The following is a 23,799-nucleotide window of genomic DNA, read 5'->3' on the forward strand; positions in this document are numbered from 1 at the left end:
CTCATTCGGAGCCTGCACCAGTGCCCCGCGGGCAGGATTGGGGGGGGGGGCACATGTGGGCTGCAGAGACTCCCCAGCGCGGTTCCACGGAGCGAGCGTGGTCTTCTTATCCTGGCGACCGGAAGGAACGCGGGGGAGGGGGGAGCACGTCCAGGCTGGTGGATCTAGAGGCAAAGCCTGCAGACGTCGGGGTGCAGGGGGGATGGGATCGGGCGGCGGGGTGGGGGAGGGGGTGGGGTAGGCTGTTTGTGCCGGAACTGAGCGCCGGATATGGATGAAGACCCCTGGCAGCGCGTCTGGGCCGCACAGACGGGGGCGGTTCGGAGGACCGAGTCCCGGGCGGGGCGGAGTGTTGTCCAAGAATAAGGAGGGGGGTTCCTGGAGACGTGGCACTGGGAGCTGGGCTGGGTTCCGCTCGGCGCCGGGGCTCCGGCCCGGCTTTCCTCCAGGAACCCGACTCCGACCCCGCCCACGCCTCGCTCCAGCCGTCCGGGAGCCGCCGGTGCGAAACCTGCGGGCCCAGGTGGCCCAGGTCGGCCCCTAGGGTGCCCGGCCGGCCCCAAGCGAGACAATGCGGCCCCGGCCCCGCCCCCGGAGGCCGACGCAGCCAATCACCGCCCGTGGCCAGGCTCTTTAAAAAAAGAAGTGCCGGCCGCGGTGTGGCTGTCAGCTGGCGAGGGATCCCTCCGCCCATGTAAACACACATCATAAAGGGCAAGGCAGCGTCTCCGGGGGGCGGGGAGCTGTCCTGCCCGAGCGCCTCCCGGGCCCCGGGGCCCCCCACGGCCCCGGCAACCGCCCCGCCCGCGACGTCACCGCGGGGCCGCGGGGAGCCCAACAGCTGCTGCCAGGGCTGGGAGCAGCAGCAGCAGCATCGCCTCGCTCCCTGCCACACCGGAAATGGAGGCCGCGGGCTGGGAGGGCTGGAAGGGAGACCGAGGGCGCCGTTGGAATGGGAAGGGTTTCTCCCTCGGCGGCCGCTTCCTGCGCACCCCGGTTGGGTCACAGTCGGAATTCTCGTGGTGGCTGGAATCCGTCTCCAAGTTCCCCGCCTGTGGCTGAAGAACATGGGTGTGTGTCCCGGGGTAGAGTGTCCCGGGGGCTCTCCCGGGAAATGACACCCGTCAAGAAATGCACTCCTCAACGGCACAGACAGCCCAAAGCCCAAAGAGATTTTCCTCCCACTGTTGATAGGGAGAGCTTTTCCCCTTCCCCAGCCAATCCGTCCACACCCCCCAGCACCGACATCCCACCCGTGGGCCATTTTCCCATCCAGGGTGCGTCACTCGGCAAGGCCTCGCGCGCAGAGGTCCACAAAGCCCAAGAGGCGAGGACACCCCAGAAACCCTTCTGATCTCTAGTGGGAGCCATGCGTCTTTGTCACTTACGGGAGAGGAGCCCCCCACCCCCTGCCCCAGCAGACACATTTCCCTCTTACAAGTTGAAGAACTCTAGGAATAAGAGGTTCTTGCCCTAGGAAGAGCCATAAAGCAGGACTAGAGCCCAAACAGCTCTTGCATGCTTTGCTGCTGTGGGGATCTTGGCACACCTTGGCCCCAGACACCCTCTCCGCTGCTCCATGCAATGCGGGCAGGCGTGCTCGCGCTGCGGGAGGTGGGCTGAGGATTCCACGCGCCCTCGACCTGCAGAAAAAAGCTCGCTCACCACACATTAGATCACTACTAGCCTCGCCCGGGAGCAGAGGCTCAGGTTTCCAGGCCCTGTTCTAATCTCTCCTTGGGATCCATGGTTTCAGGATTTCTGCCCAGACCTCTCAGACCCACTTGGCGCCGCTGGGAAGGCAGCACCGCCCGCCCCAGACGTTCCTCCCCTTTATAAAACCCTGCTCCAGAGCCCGGAAAGGCTGACAATGCCCTCAGCAGGTGCCCCGGTCTCCCGAGCCTCGCAGGCTACCTGCCTACCCCCCTAGGGAGCAATTCATCCGTAGGTGCTAACTGTATGTGCCATTTGCACCTAATCACTAGCACCCCGCCTTCGTTTAGGGCGGCCACCCGCTGCTCTGGGGGGGGGCGGGTGTCACTGCGTCCGTCCTTCTGTCCAGGCTCTCTCCCTGCCCATCGGGCAGCCATCTTGCTAGTGGACCCTCGCTTCCCTGTAGCACCCCTTTCCCATAAAGTCTCCCAAGAGCTGTGTGACTCGGGCGAAACGAGAACTAAAAGTAGCCGCGCGGTAGGGTGGTCGTGGAGTTCTCTGGCTGAGTCCTGCCGGGGCGCGCTCGGGGGCGGGGAGGGGGGATGACCAACTCTTTTTTTATTTTTGCTTTTTGGGTCACACCCAGCGATGCACAGGGCTTACTCCTGGTTCTGCACTCAGAAATCACCCCCAGCGGTGTGCTATCGCTACCCTACCCGCTGTGCTATCACTCCAGCCCCTGACCAACTCTGTTTTCGGGACAGGCCTCGCGCCGCCCTGTACCAGGACAATCCGCCTCCGTCGCGGGGCTGCGTGCTCTGCCCAGGGGCTTACTCGGGTGTAGACTTGCAGCCTAGCAGCGCTGCACGAGGGTGGGCCGCGTGCCTAATCCGCGCCACCAGGCCTTTAACTTCCGTGGGCAGGGGCGGGCCCGTAGTAAGAAAGGGGTCAGTAAAGGTGGGCTCGGTATACCCAAGCACCCCCCCCGCCCCCCCGGGGTTCCCAGGCCCCAGGCCGGGCCCCGCCCGGCTCGGGGGCGGAGCCGGGCCGGGCGCCGGGGGTGGGGTGGAGGGGGGAGGCAGTGGGGGCGGGGCGGGACTCTTTTTCCTCGCCGTGGCGGCGGAGGCGCACGGCGCGGGCCCGCGACCAGACGTCGGCGCCGGGAGCCCGGAGAGCCCGAGGTGCTGCCGTTGCCGGCCCCGGTGGCACTCGCCGTCGCCCGCGCCGCGTCCCGCACCAGGCCCGGGGCCGAGCGCAGCCCCCCGCCGCCCCGCGGGGATGGAGCCGGCCGCCGCGCTGCCCCTGGGGGGCCCGGGCCCGCTGGGCGAGTTCCTGCCGCCGCCCGAGTGCCCGGTCTTCGAGCCCAGCTGGGAGGAGTTCGCCGACCCCTTCGCCTTCATCCACAAGATCCGCCCCATCGCCGAGCAGACGGGGATCTGCAAGGTGCGGCCGCCGCCGGTGAGTGTGGCGCGCGGCGCGGGGTCCCGGGGGCGGCGGGCGCGGGCGCGGCGCGGGGGCGTGTGCGGCGGGGGCGGGGGCCGGGCTCGCCGAGCGCCGGGCCGGGCGCAATATGGCGGCGGGCGCCCCGCTCCTTTGTGTGGCGGCGGCGGCGGCGCCGGGGCGCCTCACCTGCGCGCCCCCCGCGCGCCCCGGGGCCGGCCGGCCGGGGCCGCGGGGCGCGGGGGCCCGCGGGAGGAGCCGCCGCTCGGCGCGCGAGCCCCGCCGTGCCCGGGGAGGGGCGTCCGGCGTCTGGGGGGGCGCTGGCTTGGGGGGCGCGGGCCGCGGCGCGCCCGGAACGCGGGGGCCCGCCACCCGGGCCGGGGGTCCCCCGGCGGCGGCGAGCGCCGGGCCGTGCGGGTGGGGCCGCGGGCCGGGGCGGCGCGGTCGGGGGAGGCGTCAGGGGCGCCCGGGGAGACGGGAAAGCGCGTTTCCGCCGCCCCCTGCGCCCCCGCGACTCCCCAGCGCCGGGTGGGCAGCGCGGCGGGTGTCACGGAGCCTCGGTAACGGCTGCAACGTCCGCCGGGATCGGGGTGTGTGTGCGTGTGGGGGGAAGACCCCGGCGCCCCCGCCCCCGTCCCGCGGAGGCGCCCCCTGTGTCCACCCCCCACCCCGACCCCCGACGGACCCCCTTCCCAGGCCACCCCGGGCCGGTCGGGGCTGAGCGAGTGGGGCCGGAGACGGTTGGCCTGGCCGCTGCGACCGTTGGGAAGGTTTAACCGCCGCCCCCCCTCCCCCCCCCCCCACACCGCCCCGGCCTGCGGGGGCCGAGCCGGGCCCCTGTCTCGGCTCTTTGTAGTGACGTGGGAGCTGCGGGGACCCGGGCGAATTTGCAGTTCCCAGGGCTCTCCCCTCCCCCCCAGATGAAACCACGACCACGGGACCCCCCACACTTGACTGTTTGGGTGGGTGGGCCGCCGGGTGTACTTGGAAATGGAGTTGAAAGTGCGCAACTTGGAAAGGGATGGGGGTCTTATTTTCCGGGCAAGGGCGCGAGGTGTCCCTAAGGAGCCGATTCATCTGCGGGACGGGCGCAGGCCCAGGCCCGTTCTCGGCCTTTAATAAGGGAAGTCAGTCTCTCTTGAGAGGCATCGCAGAGCAGAAGTTAGAACCCTGGCCTGGGAATCCAGGATTTCTGTTCTGAAGTTGACCAATATTTCAGACGCTTGGCAGTGGACGTTCTTACGTCATAGGCCGCGAAGGTGAAGAGGGGGTATCATTTGTGAGCCTCAAACGGGCGGCCCTGGGCCCAGGAGCTCCTCCTGGGAGCCAGAGCGGAGTGGGGTGCTGGGAGGTGCCCTCCATGTTGGTATTGTGAACCTGGGGTGGCCCCAGGCCTTTCTCATCTCATTTCTTCTGTACCTTTCGGAGGGTTCTTTTCCCCAGGAAGGATAGTGTTCTGGTTAGGTTTTGCGGCCTGTTCCTTACTCTTGCGGAAGATATTAATGGTGAACTTGGTAGAATGGGTGATCTCATTGCCTCCCCTTGCTCTCTATTGCCACAGAGGTGACGGCCACCATTTCGCAGTGAGTGGAGCCCATCCTGGACCCGAGGACAGGGCGAGGCAGAGCCTGGCCCTGTTCTGGAGCCTTCCTTCATGGAAGGGGGGGGGGGGGGGGCGCGCCTCGCCCTCTCCTTTCTTTCTCTCCTTTTCTTTCCTGTGCCAGATGGAAGAGTTTAGAAATACTTGGTTGTTGATATTGCTGCATAGAGGGGAATCTTCACAGAAGTTGGAGCTCTCGAAAGACCTTGTTAGAACAAAGGCTAGTGCAGACAGTCTTTGTTTTAGGAACACTTTTGTTTAGGAGGCTAACTCGGAGCAAGAGGTTTCATAGAGTTGAAATCAACAGCAAGCTCCAGGGAAGGTGTGTGAAATATTTTCTTTGGCAGAGCTTTATATACTAGGTGTTTCTAGATTTTTTTTTTTTTGCTCACTATTGAATTTTGGAGTACCAGTAACTATAAAAGTGGGGGTTGGGTTCTTAACATTTCACTTGTTTGGGGAAAAAGGTGAAGAGAATTATAAAGCCTCCTTCCTCTTTTGTTCTTCACCTTTGTTTCTTTAAGTAATGGTACTTACATGGCTTCATTTTAGAACTGCTTTCTCAGTGAGGGTCCTGAAAACCTGTTGGGTGGCTGAAAATGGGGGTTCACAGAAAAATGTGAAAATGCCATATGACAAGCATGAAAACAATGTGACAATTCTAGGGGAGTGTAGTCAAATCTTGACGTTTGTTCAAGTTACATTTTGTAGCAGTAGGCAAAATTAGAAGGCTTTTTATTTTGTTACACATTTTAAACCTCAATATTTAGAATGTTCAAAATACTATTTTTATGTCACTTTGTTGTTTGGAGATGATAAATTTTAGTAGACTAAGTAGAAAATAGATGGGCTACTTAGTATTTAGATTTACCGCACTTTTTTTCATTGTGATATATTTGATGACTTTAATAACTTTGTTTCCATCAGACCTTGAACATTTGACCACATAGAGCAGAGTCCAAACTTTACCAGACTGGAAAGTTAAGGATTTAAATCAAAGCCTGGTGACATGTTCCCCCTCCCTCTCCCCCCAACTTTAACTCCTGAGATCACTGGTTTGATCACTTCATCTTTAGAGTCAGAGTATAAAACCTTTAAGTTTTAGAACTCTCAACCGCCTTGATGAGCACAGTGGGTCCTCCCTGAAGGGAGGAACTTGGAATGCACACTTTTATAATCTGACATTTTCATCTACTCTTCCATCATCTCGAACTCTCTCATTTTGAGTTTGACTTTGGTCTTAACCTTGTTTTTCCAACTTCTGTGGTTTTGTGAACGCTTTCACTACTTGTGATTCTTAGACCATTTAAAATCTTTAGCAATATTTCCCAGATTGAGTGATGATACTGATTGCTGGGGGCAGTGGACAGATGGGGGAGCACTTTATTCTTTATCTTTTTGGTTTTTGAGTCACACCAGCAATATTCAGGGGGTACTCCTAGCTCTGTGCTCAGAAATTATACCTGGCAGTTTGGGGGCCATATGGAATGCTGGGGCTGGATATGGAACCTGGGTTGGCAGAATGCAAGGCAAGTGCCCTACCATGCTGTACTGTATCTCCAGCCCCTAAGGAAAGCTTTAGTTTTATTCCCAAGAGGTTGCAAGGGTCAAGGGGGTGCTGAGTAGAGTTTTTTCTTTTTGGGTTTTTATTTTTTGGGGGTGGGGGGCATATATATATAGATAGATTTATATATCTATCTATTTATATATAAATATATTGGGCTGGAGTGATAGCACAGCCGGTAGGGCATTTGCCTTGCATGTGGCCGACCCGGGTTTGATATCTTCGCCCCTCTCAGAGAGCCCGGCAAGCTACCGAGAGTATCTCACCTGCATGGCAAAGCCTGGTAAGCTACCTGTGATGTATTTGATATGCCAGAAACAAGTCTCACAATTTGTTGTGAGACGTTACTGGTGCCCACTCAAGCAAATTGATGAATAACGGGAGGACAGTGCTATATGATATAGTGTATATATACTTAACTCCTGATCCTGATTTTTTTTTAAATGGGACAGAAAGTCAGATAAGTTTGGGAACCTCTTCTATATAACATTTTGGGGGAAAAAGGCTTATCAGTTGAAACACTGTTTTTGAGTTGGAGGGTCTGTGTTTAGAGAGCGTTGGGTCTCCAGCAATGCTTAGAGCTTACTCCTGCCTCTGCTCCAGGATCACTTTTGAGGACAGGGCTGACTGATTGTAGTGGGAGGGATTGAGCTCAGGTTGGCTGTGTGCAAGGCAAGCACCTTACCCACTGGACTGCTTCTCTGGGCCCTGAAACACTTGAGTGACAGAGGATTTGGGTCTAATTCATATAAGATTTACCAAGATCAAGTGTGTGATCCAGTGGGTTTTAGACTTTTTAGTTGTACTGCCATCATCATGATATTGGAACATCGAACATTTCATCTCTGCCAAAGAAACTCAATCTCTTTTGACTAGTCCTCTCCTCTCCCCCACTTGCTTCTTTGTTTTGTGATGCTTAGACTTGAACTCTTTGGGCCACACCTGGCAGTGCTCAGGACCTAATCCAGCTCAGTCCTCAGGGTTGCCCCAGGAATACTTAGGAGACCCTGAGGGGATGGCACTGGACCCGGGACTTCTGCATGCAAATCCTGTCTTGATATTTCCAGCCCAGGGCCCAGCACTTTAGGTAGGTTCTTGCACATGAGCTCATCTGGGGTGGGGGTGGGGGTTGTGAAAGGGGATGTGTGTTAGTTATGTGTACTAGGGTTGCTGTGGGTCGTGCACACATGCTTTCCATGGATTACTGCTGGCCCAACACTCAAAGATTACTCCTGGTAGAACTGGAAGAACATATGGGATGTTAGGGATTGAACCCAGATTGGTCACATGCAAGGAAGTGCCTTGCCCACTATATTAGATATATCTCTGGCTGCCAGGATTCCTCCCCCCTCCCCAGGACGGTTTGGTCTTTTTTTTGGGGGGGGGTCACGCCTGGAGATGCACAGCAGGGGTTACTCCTGGCTCTTCACTCAGGGTTCCACTTCTGACTGGGTGTGTCAGAGACCCTATACTCTGCAGGTGGCAACTAAGCGTGTGGGATCTGAGCCTCAAACAGTGCACTGGGCATCAGACTCTTGTTCTCATTCATGTAAGCCAGCACTTTCGCTGAAGCCATCTCCTGGAATTCTTGGAATTCTCTTTGAAGACAAATTTATGACTGTAGTGCCCTGAAATGAAATAATTTCTTTTTCTCACTTAATTGCTACAGTTCTGTGTCAAAAGTTTCTGCTTGAGCAGAAGGCAGCTGAAGTCGATCCACAGCACCACATATGTGGTCCCCAGAACACCTCTATGAGCAACTGCAAAGGGACTGCCTGGTGTGGTCTCCAAATCTCCCAAAAAAGCCTTCTGCCTTTTAAAAATAGGTGCCGGGGTATAGTTCATGGTAGAGAATTGTTTTGCGCATGTAAGGGCCTGCATTCAGTCTCTGGTACTGTAAAACAAAAACAAAGCAAAAATAAACAATCTTGTGTTGCCTTTTGAGTGGGTGTTGGATTTGACTTGAGCAGTGGTAGATCTCACGCTTGGGAGCCACAGACATCCATTTAGTTGTAATTCATAGGGAACTATTATCAATACAATCCACAGTTTCAGAGTAGACTGTGAAAGATACTACATAGGCAGCTAAATATTCCAGCCCCGGCTCCACTGGATACTTTTCCCTTACTATGTTAATAGGATTTATTCTTTCTTTTTTGGCGGGTGGGAAGGCATACCTGGCAGTGCTAAGGGATTACTGCTGGCCCAACACTCAAAGATTACTCCTGGTAGAACTGGAAGAACATATGGGATGTTAGGGATTGAACCCAGATTGGTCACATGCAAAGGAAGTGCCTTGCCCACTGTATTAGATATATCTCTGGCTGCCAGGATTCCTCCCCCCTCCCCAGGACGGTTTGGTCTTTTTTTTGGGGGGGGGGTCACGCCTGGAGATGCACAGCAGGGGTTACTCCTGGCTCTTCACTCAGAAATTACTGCTGGCGGTGCTCAGGGGACCATATGGGATGCTGGGAATCGAACCCTGGTTGGCCGCGTGCAAGGCAAACTCCCTACCCGCTGTGCAATCGCTCCACCCCTAGGACTGTTTTTAAACATGCAACCCAAACCTTTGTAAGGAGTCCACTGAATTGAGAATTGTCTTTGAAAAGTGCTCATAAATTTCTGTATAAAGCTGTTTGGATTCTTTATTGACATGCTGATAAGGGGGAGAATTGTTCATTTTAATTTAATCCTTTGTAAGCTACTTAACTTTCTTCACTTTTGACATATTGCTTAGACCTGTATTTCCCAAAGTTCGGTTTATATTCCTGGTGGTGGTACTCGATTGTGATTGGGTGTGGGGGACAGCAGTTGCCTCTGGTACAACTGGGAACTTTTTCCCCTTAAGGTAAATTTGGGGGTTGTTGAGTGATTCTGTTTCTGAAAAGGGAATGGTAAGCCAAGTATGTTGAACCTCTGACTTAGACTAAAAGTACTGTGGTTGATTAACAGGAAATTTGTCAGTTGTTTTAAGGCTCCTTAATATAATCACACAAACATCAGAATTTTTTTTAAACAGAGGCAAAAATATAATTGTAAAATATTTGATTAAAAATTTTGAATCTGGAGCTGGAGAGATAGTACTGTGGGCAGGGCACTTGCCTTGCACAGTGCTGACCTGTTTGATCCCCAGCACCATATGGTACCTCAAGTGCTACCAGGAGTGATTATTGAGCACGGAGTTAGGAGTAAGCCCTGAGTACTACCTGGTGTGGCCCAAAAACTTAAAAAAAAAAAAAAAAAGAAAAAAAGAATCTGAATCCGGGATGTGGCTCTTGGTTGTGTGATTTCTGGGATTTGAATTTTGGGAATTGCATGGTCCCTGGGCATCTCATGACCCCTACCCCCATTTCAGTTGCTGATGCCCGGAACACCTCTGGATTTGGCTCTAAAATAAAGAGTAATGGGGTGAGGTCGTGGAAGTGCATCAATTGGTGGAGCGCAGCCTGTGTGAAGATAGGTTTCTATCCCTGGCACCGCTAGTGCGTGTGTGCCCCCTCTCCCCAACACTGAGATTCAAAATCACTGAGTTTCGTGTGCTATATATACACGCAGGACTTTTTACAGGCTTTGTAGCCTCTCGTCTTAATTGGACCACATTAAAATGGACTGTAGAAGAGGTTAAGGGAGACCTCTTGCCTCAAAATAAAAGTGCTAATTAGGCTCCAGGAAACCTAATTGTCTACCTCTTTCCAAAGGCAGCTACAAGCTTAAATAAAAACCAGTTATCCAAGGCCAGGATGAGTACAGCAGATATACTTGCTTGCCTTTGCAGCTGATTATGACCCCAAAGCAAACCAAATAAAAATGAGTTACCCAGAAAAAAAACATAAACTTTCCTTCTTGCCACAATCCTTTTAGCTTGGTTTTGAGATTGTTGTGTGATTTTTTTTTTTTTTTTTGTGGCAGGGAGCACACTCAGCAGTGCTCAGGGGTTAACTCCTGACTGCACTCAGGAATCACTTCCTGGTGGTGCTGGAGGACCATGTGCAATGCTAGGGATCGAACCTCGAACCGTACCCTCTGTACTCACCTCCAGTTCCTGTTTGATTCCTATCTAAGAAAAGTATTCTGAAGATTATGCTTGTAGCAGTTGGAAGTGCACCGATCACTCTTAACTTCAAGTGAAGATTGGGCAGGAGTGATAGTACAGGGGAGGGCGTTTGCCTTGCGTGAAGCTGACCTGGAGCAGTCCCTGGCACCCCACATAGTCCCCTGAGCCCACCAGGACTGGTCCCCAGAGGGCAGAGTTAGGAATAAGTCCTGAGTATTGGGGGGTAGGGCCCAGGAACCAAAAGGAAAAAGAAAAAGATTAAAATCAGCTGGGGGTAAATGCTGGGACAGAGAGTCTGTTTATACTGTGCCTTGAAATTTGTTTTTGTTTTCATTCGTTTTGGGGCCGCACCCAGTGGTGCTCAGGGCTTACTCTCCTGACTGCAGTCCATCACTCTTTGAGGGGCTCAGGGATTGAGCCAGGTTGGCAGCATGCACTGCAAGCGCCCTGCCTGCTGGGCTAGCACTGCCCTGGTCTGAGTTCCTGTTGGCTCCCCTGCAGGACAGCCAGCAGGCGTAGGTAGGAGCTTCCCCTCAGGAGTTCTTCCGGAGTGCCCTGTCACGCTCTGGGCTGCTCCCATTTACTTGGGATCCTTTAAGTTCAGAAAAATAACAATCTGTGTTGCAAGAAACTTAAGTTTAAGACTTGAAATACTGTATTCAGTGTAACAAGGATTTCAGCTTTTATCAACTTTTAGTCCTGGCAAGAGATTAAATGTTAACTTTCCTTTGGTGGTGGTCATGGGAGTGGGGCCACACCTGACTGCTCAGGACTCACTCCTGGGGGGAACTGGGACCATATAGGGGGTACCAGGGATTGAACCTGGGTCAGCTACCTACAAGGCAAGCCCCTACCTCTGGTACTATTTCTGGTCCCTGGTATTTTATTTTTGTAACACCTACCCCCTTAAGTTCTTTTCTGCCATTAACTCCTTTTTTGGGGGTGGGGAGTGCTACGTCTGGCTGTGCTCAGGTGCTGGTGCTGGTGGTGCCCAGCAGACCCTATATGGTGCCTGGGATCAGACTATGTGTAAGGCAAACGCCTTACCCGCTCTACTATCACTCCTTTCTGCCCTCTGTCCTCTGCCCTCTGTCCTCTGCCCTCTGCTGTTAACTCTCAAGTGAGTTCTGGGGTGAACTTGCTTTTTACATTGCCAAGATTATGACTAGACTAATGAAGAAAAGCTGCTTGTAGGGCATGTGACATTTCTGTTCATAATTATAAGATGCTTGGAACATCAGTGTGAAATTTGATTTAATGCCTTAAGTTTTTTAGACAAATGAAAAGAGTTAACTGTAGGTGCCAGAGAGTTCAACAGGCAGAGGCACATACTGGGTATCAGGAAGACTTGGTTTCCATCCTCAGCCCCTCATCCTCCTTTGGGCATCACCAGGGAGGGACCCCCAAGCAGTGAGCCCTTAGGGGTAGTCTCTGAGTGTCACTGGGTATGGCCTCAAATAAAAAATAAGAATTTTAATTGTAGACCATTTATTTCTCTTAAATTGCCATTGTGGCTGGAGCGATAGCACAGCGGTAGGGTGTTTGCCTTGCGCGCAGTCGGCCCGGCCGAGCCGGGTTTGATTCTTCTGCCCCTCTCGGAGAGCCCGGCAAGCTACCGAGAGCATTTCGCCTGCATGGCAAAGCCTAGCAAGCTCCCCGTGGTGTATTCAACATGCCAGACACAGTAACAACAAAGTCTCATGATGGAGACGTTACTGGGCCCGCTCAAGCAAATCGATGAACAACGGGAGGACCGTGGCCGTGGCTGTGAAATTGCCATTGCTATATATCTTTAGAAATTCCTAGAGTTAGACATTTTTTATTTATTTATTTTTTTTGCTTTTTGGGTCACGCCTGGCGATGCTCAGGGGTTACTCCTGGCTCATGCACTCAGGAATTGCTCCTGGCGGTGCTCGGGGGACCATATGGGATGCTGGGAATCAAACCTGTGTCAGCCATGTTGGCTGCATGCAAGGCAAACGCCTTACCCGCTGTGCTATCGCTCCAGCCCCAAGTTAGACATTTTTTAAAAAAGTCATTTAAGGGGCTGGAGCGATAGCACAGCGGGTAGGGCGTTTGCCTTGCACGCGGCTGGCCCGGGTTCGATTCCCAGCATCCCATATGGTCCCCTGAGCACTGTCAGGAGTGATTCCTGAGTGAAAAGCCAGGAGTAACCCTGAGCATTGCTGGGTTTGACCCAAAAAAGCAAAAAAAATTTTTAAAAGTCATTTAAACTTTCTCTTTTTCTTGTATCTTGTTTTTCTTCTTTTTGGGGTCACACGTGTCTGTATGCTCAGGGCTTAGTCCTGGTGTTGTGCTCTGGAGTCACTACCGACTCGCCCCGGGGACCACCTGGGGAGCCGGCACTGTGCATGGGTCAGCCGCGAGCAAGGCAAGTATCTTACTTGCAATACTATTGTTCTAGCTCCTAAACTTGGCTTAACATAAATACTGGTTACTTTGCTTTGCCAGAATCTTTAACTTCCAGAGTACAAATTTAAGTTTTATTATGAGACTGTTGAACCATATGTAAAACCATAGAGAATATTAACTGTTTTGCTTTCCTGGATCTGATGAGCAGAATGAGTAGCAGTGTTGGTTGGGAAAACAGTTAATGACTTTCAGTTGTAGAGAACAACTTAGAATTTTGCCTCATTCACCGTATTTGTCAGATTGGGGCATTTGGAAGTGAGGGTTCCTCCACTCACTGGTGAGTGATGGGCATGGTACCAGTGGACACGGGGACTGTGTCTCTACCTCTCTCTCTTCTGTTGTTTGGTCCTCAAACAGCACGATCCTCCTTAGGCACCTAGGTCTGGGCCTGGTGGTGCTGTGCAGAGGCCATTCTTAGCCAGCAGCGTTTTATTCTCCTCCATTTTCTAATTTGCATAAGTAAGGAGGCATCAGTAATCAAAATAGAATGAAATCCCACACTGGAAAAGGAGCTTTAGAAAACTGTAAACTTAAGGTCTAGGAGTTAATGCTTTGGTGATTATTATGTTCACTTTTCTGTCAAGAATGGTTGTCACTTCTCATTTTCCAAATGAAACAATTTACTCTGAAAAACTAAATGGTAATTGGTTTTTTACAGTTCGTTTCTGCAGTTATATTTGTTTTATATATGTATATATAAGTTCATTTTTATAAACGGTATTCAAATACACCATCATTACACTTATCAGTAAGTATTAACACGTATGTGCTTTCACATGTCAGAGATGCATGAAGATCAGTCAGTGAAAAATTTGGGGACTGGAGCAGGACCTCCCCAGGCTGAGTCCATGCTGTGCATGTGAGATCGGCTGGACCTCTTTGAAATTTGTCCTTAGCCCTTTAACTTTTATTTCTCAGACAGGAGATTAGTTATATACATGTGATGGTATAATGATTCTTTTTTTTAATTTGTTGATCCTTATTTCACGTGGTACTATTACTAAAGAGCTGTAAGCTATAAGAAAAAATTTGTAGGAGAAAGCAAACATCCAGGAAAATGAGTACATTTCTGTTTCTTTTTGATGTGTGTGGGGTCACCTCTCATGGGGAATAGGGGATGTCCAGGGTGGGTTGTATAAGGAGTCTGTATTTCTAGATTTTAAAAAGGGAGTAGAGCCTTGAATGTAATTCTGTAATGACCTTGAACAGTCATTTTTTTCCCCAGTGTTTTCTTCTCATCTAGATGGGGATCTGATATGACCTTGGTCCAGATTAACTACTAGATTACAGGGAGCTTCATTTGCTAACTGCTAAGAAGGGTCTGTAACAGATTAAGTTGGGCAAGGAATGGTGACAGCATTTCTTGTTTTCCCGTCCAGTGAAACTTTTGGGGCTAGAGAGATAGTATAGTGGATAAGGCACTTTTTTCACACAGCTGACCTGGGTTCAGCCCCTCGCACCGAAGATAGGTGTCGCACACCTCCCCCCCCACCCCCCAAATAACGAAACTTAAAAATCAAAAGCCCAGTCTCCAGCTCCACATAAGCTCTCTCACTGGCTATAATTCAGAGACTCAGAAATAAATCTCGAAAAAGATCAGCAGGTGGCAGAATTTCTCCCAGATCTTGCACAAGGCTGAGTCATCCAGGGCACCCAGAGTGGGCTGGGTGAGCACCCATGCCTGCTCAAACAGAGCCCCAGCAGCCAAAAACCTGCACACTCCATGCTCCAGGCCAGATGAGCCTCATCCGGAAATCTGTTGAAAAACTCAGGTATGCAGGTTTTGTGACTGAAATCTTTCATTGGAGTTGAGGATGGGCTACCTCCCCTGGGAGCTCCCACCAGTCACCCACACACCCCAGAGCTGCCACCCAGTTAAGAATTTAATTCCAGCTATATCACCCTGTTAAAAATTTTAGACTTCTTGGAGGACAACTCAAACCCCCTAATACTTGATAAACCAGGAGTAGCTCACCAGCTTGGATGGAATGTAACAATGTAACGTAGAAGGCAACCAATCTCTGTTAACAAATTATAAACATAGAGGCTTAGCCTGTAACATTTTAGTAATCTCTAATGGCTCCAGAGTGAGATACAATGATCTTCACTAACTTTCTTCTAAACACTTTTTGATCATCCTTTTCACAAATTATTTATAACAAGCAATATAAAATAAGTTATCGTGGGCCTGCTGTGGAGGAAGGCTTGAGGAGTGGTTGGGAAATTTGGAAATAATAGTGGTGGGAAGGTGTCATGGTGGTGGTATTGGTGTTAGAATATTGAATGTCTATAACTAAACTAATGACTTAGTAAAGGTTTGAAAAAAAAAAAATCAAAAGCCTAGCACCAGAACCAGAGATATAGAATGTAATTCTTCTTCTGGTTTAGATAAAACTTTTATTTGCTCAGAGGTTACTCTTGGCTCTGTATCCAGGAATTACACGGCAGGCTCTGGAGGATCAGATGGGGTGCTGAGGATGGAACCTAGTTGGCCTGCCTGCTGTATTGTTACTTGGGCTCCAGCTAGTGCCTCTTAACCCCTGTACTATATTTCCAACCAAGGCATGGGTTTTTCTTTCTTTTTTTTTTTTTTTTTTTGCTTTTGGACCACACTCTACAGTGCTCAGGGCTTACTCCTGGCTCCGCGCTAAGGGATCAATCCTGGCAGAAGGGCTTGGGGACCATACAGCGTGCCAGGGATCTAACTCCAGTTGGCTGTGTGCAAGGCAGGTGCTCTGCCGCATTTTCTATTGCTCTGGCTTCCATATTTGGACCTTTTAATAAATGATATTAAAATTTATTTTTCAAGTAGAATTGTTATTCTTTCATTTATTTGTTTTTGGGGGCCACACCTGGTGATGCTCAGGGTTTATCCCTGGTTCTGCAACTCAGAAATCGCTCCTCATAGAGTTCGGGGGACCATATTGGATGTGGGAACCAACCTAGGTTGGTCACATGTAAAGCAAGTGCCCTATCCACCGTATTGTCTCTCAGATTCCCAGGGAGAGCTTTTAAAATTACTTCAGAAAATCTGCAGGTGTGTGTATACACACTACATAGTGTGTAAATAGAGGCAGGAGTTTGTGTTTGATGAGCTTTGTGTAAATTTCATTTGTGTGGGATCCCTGTGATACTGTGGAAATCTGCAAATGGAAGGGATCTTTATTTTATCTATTGCAATTTATTGTTTTTAATTTTGGGGTTTTTTTGGGGGGGAGGGGAACCACACCTGGCAGTGCTCAGAGATCACTTCCAGAGGACAGTATGGGTTGCTGGGAATTCAACCCAGGTTGACTGCATGCAAGGCAAAATCCCTACCCTGTACTATCTCTCTAGTCCTGAAAAAAAAAATGTCAATTGTAAACATGCAGGCAGGCCAGGGTTTCTTCACTCAGATACCTAAATAGTTCTTTATGTGGTTCTTTGAGGATTTTGATGCATTCCTGTGTTAATTCTTCCCAGCTCACTGATGTGACCAACTGTAATATTCAGAGTAATTAGTCCAATGTACAATACTTTGAGCACTTGTGTTCTTTTGTGTGTTTTGGTTTTGGGTCACACCTGGTGGTGCTCACCTGGCTTTTGCCTGGCTATGCATTTAGGAATCACTTCTGGTGGACTCTGTGACCGTAGGTGGTAGCAGAGGTAGAACCTAGGTCGACCTACATATGCAAGGCAAGTTCCTGACCTGCTGCACGATTACACTGGCCCTTAATTTTTTAAAAACAAATATTCTGTGGTGCCCCAGGTAGATCTTCTGATCTTTGGGGGCTTGAGAGGGAGTCACTACTGGTGGTGCTCAGGGATGCATGTGGTTCTGGGGAGTGAACACACATGTCCTGCTCGCAAAGCTCTTTGAGCTACCTGTATGACCTTTGAGCACTTTTTTGTTAATCGTCGATTGCCTTGAGCAGGCCCCAGTAACGTCTCCTTCATCCTAGCCCTGAGATTATATTCAAGGCTCTTTAGGAGAATGAGACCCATCAATGTTACTGGTATTTGGCATATTGGGTACGCCACAGGGAGTTTGCCAGACTCTGCCGTGTGGGCCAGTTTGTCCAAAGTAGGAATGAGGTAATAAGATGTCATAATAAGATGTCGCGCGGCCTCAAATGTGGCCGCGCGGTTCCGGGAGCTGGTTTTTATAGTCTTTGAGTCTTGGCTGCTGATGGGATTACACGGCACCAGGGGGCCAGTTGGTGGGTGTGACCCCCGCCTACTGAAATTTGGAGGATCTGGGTGGAGGATGCTCGGCCCAAATCCAAGTAGGCTTGGAGATCTCGACCCCGGAACCCGCGTGACTTTGTCCCTCTGCCAGTACCTTCATGTGTGCGGAGAGTGGTCTCAGCATGGTGGTGGCTGGTCCTGGAGGTCTTTGGCTGCCGGAGCCCTGGTCGGGGCGGGGAGGAAAGCTCAACCCGCTCCCCTCCAAGGGGCCCCAGCAGCGAGGACAGTCAGGCGCGGGGGGCAGGAGACTGCACTGTTTTGTAGAGGAGGTAATATCCCTGGATGGTGCTCAAGACTTACTCCTGGCTCTTTGCTCAGGGGGATGGGTTCTGGTAGGCCTTAGGGGATCACACCCAGTGGTTGTGTTTGAGGCAAGCGCCTTTCACGGTGTGCCTTCTTTCTGGTGGCCTGAGTGAGCACTTTGATTAAGGACACATTCTTTTGAAGCACTCATACTCCAGAAGACAGATACCAAAACATTAATCTATATCTCTAATCTCCTAACTCCAAAAACAATGAACAGATCCCTAATCAAACCGCATAATTGCAAGGTTTTTAAGCTTGAGCTCCTTATTTTTTGTGTGGTTGTACCAGCTCATCACTTTGGTGATATTTAAACCAGATGGTAATGTCTTCCCAGGCTCAAGCTGAGAGGGGAGAGACAGCCCAGGAGGAACCTCAGGATTTGAGCTCTGGTACACTTTTTAATTGGTGGGTCAGATGAGAAGGGTCTGTGAGGAGATTTGTTGGAGTTGCCATCGAGTTTGTAAAGTTGTAAAGGCAGCCCAACGCAGCCCTCCTCTCTCGTGCACCTTACCTGCTGTGATCTTGCATTCTGGACAGATGGAGAAACTACCGAAGTTCCTACTGGGAGGCTTGCTTGAAGGGTTTCTGTAGAGGGGGGGGTCGTTGCTGGGGGTGGGGGGAACACCTACACTGGTAGTCGGCAGTTGGAGTTGAAACATTGTATTCCTGAAACTCTTATTAGCAGCTTTGTAAAGAATGGTTCCTGGAAATTTTTCAAAAAGAAAGTAGGGAAAGTCTTAGGAATTCCTATAGCTGTGAAGGGCAGTAACTGCTTACATCAAAAACCATAAATGTGGCAATACTGCTTGTAACCTTATGTTACCTAAGATACAGGTTTTTTTTTTTTTTTTTAAGGCGGAGGCGGGGATGTTCACACCATTGATGTTTGGGAGCAGGTGTGGTGCTGAGAACTGAATCAAGTTTGACAGCATTACTGTCACTGGACACTACAATAAAATAAATTAAGTTTTTTGGTTTTATTTTTCTGGCCACACCTGGTGGTGCTTGGGGCTTACCTTTGGCTCTGCACTCAGAGATCAACTCTTGACAGGGCTCAAGCGGCCACATGGCATACTGTGGACCAATGTGGAGGCGAGTACCCTGTTCACTGTACTATAACTCCAGCTCTCAAAAATGAAACTAAAAATAAAAAATTGGGTGCCATACCTGGCAGTCCTCAGGGATTACTTCTGGCTCTGTGCTCAGAAATCATTCCTGGCAGGGCTCAGGGGACCATATGGGGTGCCTAGGATAGAATTTGATAGCTCTGTGCAAGGCAAGTGCCTTACCAGCTGTATTATTCCTGTGGCCCGCTAAAATTTTTTTTGTACTTTTTCACTGGCCCCTACAAAAAGAAGGAAAAAACTGAACTAGAGCTTCATGTGGTGCCCTCAAGTTTGAATTTTAAGTAATTCCCTCTTTGTAAAGCTCAGGGAGAGAGTTCCTTGATGGGGATGGGACAGTGATTAATGGAAGGAAATCCCTTAACTCTTACCTTTGTTTTTTGTTTTGCTTTGTTAGGGGGCCACACCTGGTGATTTTCACAGATCATTCCTGGTGGTGCTTGGGGGACCATATATGGTGCTAGGGATTGAACCCGAGTCAGCTGCTTGCATCTCATCCATTGCACTCTCTTTGGTCCCTTCCTGTTACCTTTGGAATTGACAAATTCTCTTATTTCCAGAAATCAGGGAATCCTTTTATCAGCTCTGGTGAGTGAAGAAAGGCACTGGGTCTTTGGGGTTGGTTGTGGATTTGGTTCAGTTAATGATTACTATGTGGCTCCGTGCCAGGCATTGGGCAAGGTTCTGTTGGTGCAGGAATGAGTCCAACAGCTTCCACAAAAGGAGCACCGAGTGTTGGCGAGGAGGGTCTGTAGCCCCCACCGCACCGCCCGATGTGTGTGGGGAGTAGGAGTGTCGTGGGGCAGCTGCGGGGAGGAGGGACTGCCTGGGATCTCTGGGAAGGCTTGGGGTTAGGGCAGGCTCAGGGAGGAAGTGGGAGGGTGAGTGAAAATGAGGGTCATGACAGCACCCCAGGACCACCGATTTATTTAAGGAAGGAAGATCTATTGACCAGGGACTGAGTTAATATACTGGGGAAGAGATTGTTTTAGTCAGCGTTTCGGTCCTCCTTTTGAGGAGGAGGGTCCCACGCATGGTGTTTACTCCAGGCTCTGTGCTCAGGGATCGCTCTTGGAGGTGCATGGACTGTAAGTGATGCTGAATTGGAACCTGTGTGGCCTTGAGTAATGCAAGCACCGTACCCTCTGTGCTGACTCTCGCCCCTCATATTTTGGTCTTTTTGTTTTTGGTGGGGGGAGGGGAGTGCCACACCCGGCGATGCTCAGGATTTACTCCTGGTGGTGCTCAGGGGACCATATGTGATGTCAGGATTGAACCTGAGTCGACTGCGTGGAAGGCAAACTCCCTCCCCACTGTAATACACTCCAGCCCCAGTCTTTTTAATTTTTATTAGTGAAACACCATGAGGTGCAGTTGTAGACTTACAAGTTTTTGTGCTTGGGTTTCATTTATACAATGATCGAGTACCCATCTCTCTACCAGTGCCCATTCTCCACTACCAATGATCCCAGTAGCCCTCCCACCCCTCCAACCTCCCCATCCCATCCCACCTCTGTGGCAGGGCACTCCCTTTTGTTCTCTCTCTCCCCTTTTGGGTGCTGGGGTTTGCAAAAGAGGCATTGAGGGGCAATCATGTTCTGTCTATAGTCTACTTTCAGCATGCATCTCCCATCCTGGGAGGATCCTCCCAACACCCTTTACTTGGTGCTCTCTTCTCTCTCTGAGCTGCTCTCCAGCCCCAGTCTTAATATGACTTTATAGTGATGATTTTCTTGTAACTCTAGACAGAGCTACCAATCTCTATGTACAGGAAAAGTAGATAGTAGATTTTTCTAGCAGATTGGGTGTCTCTGTTATCAGTGATTAATTCTTGCTTCCAGGGAGCACTAATTCTTCTGTCAGACTGCATCTACTCCCCCACCCCCTCTTTGTTTTGTTTTTGGACCACACTGGTTGTGCTTAGGGGTCACTTCTGGCAGTGCTCAGAGGAGCCTCTGTGGTGCTAGGATCGAATTGGGGCTGGCCACATGCAAGGCCTGCATCCTACCCTTCCTGTTGTACTATCTCTCTGGCCCTGCAATTTCTCCTCCTTTAAGTTAAAATAGGTTATCCTTTAAAAGGAGACTGCAGCAGTATTCAGTGACGCAGTAAAGCTTGTGAAAACTAGTTGAGGGGGCGAGGCTGCAGCACCACAGTATTTGGTCTGCTGTATCATAGGACCCGTTTATTTTAGGTCTTACGCTTGTGTTTTACTGCATCCTTATTTTTTAGGCAAAAGATTTGGCCTTATTAAATGAGGTATGACCAGAACTCTGGTATATTGAATGGGCTGGCACATTTTCCTTGTGGAAATATTAAGTGACCCGGCAGGGGGATAAACATAGCAGCTTTCCAGCAATTCCGCCACGTTTAGTCTTCAAGCTTATTTTTAGGGGATTATGGGAAGGGAAGGAGATTGGGGCCACACCCTGGTGCTGTGCTCAGAACTCTGTAGGACCTGGAATCAGACAGAGCCCACCTATGCCATGCCTTGTTCCTCTCTCCAGGCTCAGTCTTTATTGTTTTATTTTGCTTGGGCGATGTGGGGTGCTGGGGTGGAGCCAGGGCTAGCCATATGCGAGGGGCCCGCTGGCAGCTGTCCTGTCACTTCTGCCACAGCCCCAGTCTTTAGTTTTTCCTCAAATAGGAATATTGCGGGTCAGGTGTGCTTTAAATTTTTTCCCCACTTTAAGTATTAGGCTCATATTTAATGTAGATTATAGTGGAGTTAAATATATGCATCTAGTAAGATAGGGCTTACTTGTTTCTTAGTCTCATTGATGTTTTACTTTTCTTGGTGTTTGAGCCACAGTTGGCAGTGCTCGGGACCCAAGCCTGGCTCTGCTCAGGGGTCACCCCTGCAGGGTGCTGGCCATGGCCTTGGAGTTGACACATGCAGGCAAGTGCCATGACCCCCTTACCATCCCTCTAGTCTGCAAATAGGGTTTAAGGTAGGGCATTAATCGAAGCAGAGTCTCTAGTGACTGTCTCAGGGTGACAGGTTTGCGTAGGCCAAGAGGTACGGCGTATGGTCTGGCTGGGAGGAGGCCTGAGCGTCAGGGTGGGGATACTGACCTGCCCATGGTGCCCCAGTGGGTTGGGCATTTGGGATAGAATATTGAGACGGGTTGCCCCTTTTTTTCTCACACCCTTTCCCAGATTAAAAAAAAATCAAATTTAGATGATTTTTTTTTTCTTTTTGGGTCACACCCAGCAATGCTTATGGGTTAGTCCTGGCTCTGCACTCAGGAATTACTCTGGCGGTGCTTGGGGAGCCATATGGGATGCCAGACTGAACCCGGGTTGGCTGTGTGCAAGGTAAATACCCTCCCTGCTGTACTATTGCTCCGGCCCCTAGATGCTTTTAAAAGAATGTCTTTTCTTAACTTGCACCTTCCGTTCAAGTGTGCTGACACCATAGATGGGAGAGCATAACTTCTTTACGTCGTTATGGTATAGATGTTATTGAATTGACATGAGAAATTTCTGATCTTCCTGTCCTATAGGGAGTGTAAATCACTTCAGTGTGCTGATATCATTTTATACAGGACCAGGTGTGAAAACTGAATTCTGCCAATTTTCCCCCAAGGAAACGTTTTTAAAATTGGTTTTTATTAAAAACCGATATACAAAGTTGTTCATTACACAGTTGTTTCAAGCATTTTGTGTTCCAACACCACCTGTGTTACCTTCCCTCAACCAATATACCCAGTTTCCCTCCCAATCCCAACCACCTCCCTCCTCCCCAAGGAAACTGTTTATAAACACTTGTTATTATTTTCATTCCTAAGATGGTAGTTGAGTGGATGATGCTGTTTTAGGTTTTGGATTTCTTTTATTATTATTGTTATTGTTATTGTTTTAGGTTTTGGATTTCTTCTATTATTATTATTATTGGGCTCGAGCGATAACACAGCGGGTAGGGAGTTTGTCTTGCACGCGGCGGACCTGGGCCAACCTGGGTTCGATTCCTCCGGCCCTCCTGGAGAGCTGGCAAGTTACCGAGAGTATCCCACCCCATGGCAGAGCCTGGCAAGCTACCCAAGCTACCCATGACATATTCGATTTGCCAAAAACAGTAACAATGAGTCTCACAATGGAGGCGTTACTGGTGCCTGCTTGAGCAAATCAATGAACAATTGGAGGACAGGACAGGATTATTATTATTATCATCATCATCATCGTCACATCAATAAACATTTATTACAATTGTTTATTGTCTAAACATTTATTACAATTGTTCAGGGTGGAAGTTGAATTCAGAAGGGTTTTGGATTTCTTTGTCTGTCTTGGTAATTTAGGTTCTGTATGGGGTACCCCATAGAGTCCCCTGAGCCCACCAGGGTCCTTGTGCTCAGAGCCAAAAGTAAGCCCTGAGCACACCTGGTGTTGCCCATAAAACTTTAAGTAGGAGTAAATGTGTTCTCTGTAGGTAAGAGGTTTCTTTTTGTGCTCCTCCTTTGAGGGCATTTCAAAACCAGTGGAGGGTTGGTTTAGTAAAAATTTGTTACTTCACCACTCTGCTTCTAGCCAGTGAAAGTTCATAAAGTACAAATAGGACTGGTGAGATAGCCCAGTGGTAGGGTGCTGAGCCAGGAGTGATTCCAAAACAAACAAAAATAGACTTTATTTTAGAACTTTGTTAGATTACCAAAATAAATGGGAATAGTGTAATTAACACCATTATCACTCCCCCTTTCATTACTGTTTTGTGTTAGACACGTTGTTAATTAACTTGGGTCTGTACTATATTCAGATTTCCTTAGTTGTGACTGAATGTCGTCGGTTCAGGATCCCATCCAGGATATCACCGCACATCTGTCAGGCGTTTTTAGGATTCTTAACTATGGAAACTCTTTGTCATCTGACCTTTGATGGTATTGACACTTGTGAGTTCTGAGTATTTGTAAGATGTCTGCTCCCAGGCTGTTGCTAGATAGATCTACAATCAAATTGTTTTCTTTTTTTTTCTTGAAAATGCAGTCTCTGAAGTTTGATCATTGAGGCTAAAACATGTTTCCTAGAAGAATGTTTTGTTTACAATAGATAACATTGGAAAATAAATCTCTAAATGTGGTTAGAATATTTATGAACTATTACTAGAATGAAATAGTAGGTGTTTACAGTAAAAAACAATGCAACTTTTTTGTTGTTTAAAAATGTTTCTTTTTAATTTGTTGCTGGACCATTGGCACCAAGAGTTGAACCTGGAGCTCTCTTGTATACAAAATAAGTGTTTAAGCTGTAGCTCAGCCCTGACTTTCAAATGGAAGTATTTTTTATTTTTAAATTTTTTAAATTTAATTTTGTTTTTATAAAGTTGTTCATAATAATTTATTACATGTAATATTCAAAGACCAATCCCACCACCATTACACCTTCCTGCCACCGTATTTCG

The 23,799-nt window shown here is 49.5% G+C and overlaps 1 protein-coding gene across 2 annotated transcripts in view; it reads left to right on the top strand.

The window, feature by feature from the left end:
• The first annotated feature begins 2,790 nt into the window (after window positions 1–2,790).
• The window catches only part of KDM5B (lysine demethylase 5B), an 80,103-nt gene continuing 59,094 nt past the window's right edge, over window positions 2,791–23,799 (top strand). Inside the window, exon 1 of one of the 2 annotated variants that reach the window (XM_056110648.1) lies at window positions 2,791–3,111. In XM_056110648.1, coding sequence (XP_055966623.1) covers window positions 2,932–3,111 — 180 coding nt within the window. In that variant the 5' untranslated portion in view covers window positions 2,791–2,931. The remainder of the gene's footprint in view (window positions 3,112–23,799) is intronic. The other variant, XM_056110649.1, reaches the window with a different exon arrangement.

This window comes from Sorex fumeus, unplaced genomic scaffold (assembly GCF_029834395.1).
Source record: "Sorex fumeus unplaced genomic scaffold, SorFum_2.1 ptg000010l, whole genome shotgun sequence".
Taxonomy (NCBI): Eukaryota; Metazoa; Chordata; class Mammalia; order Eulipotyphla; family Soricidae; genus Sorex; species Sorex fumeus.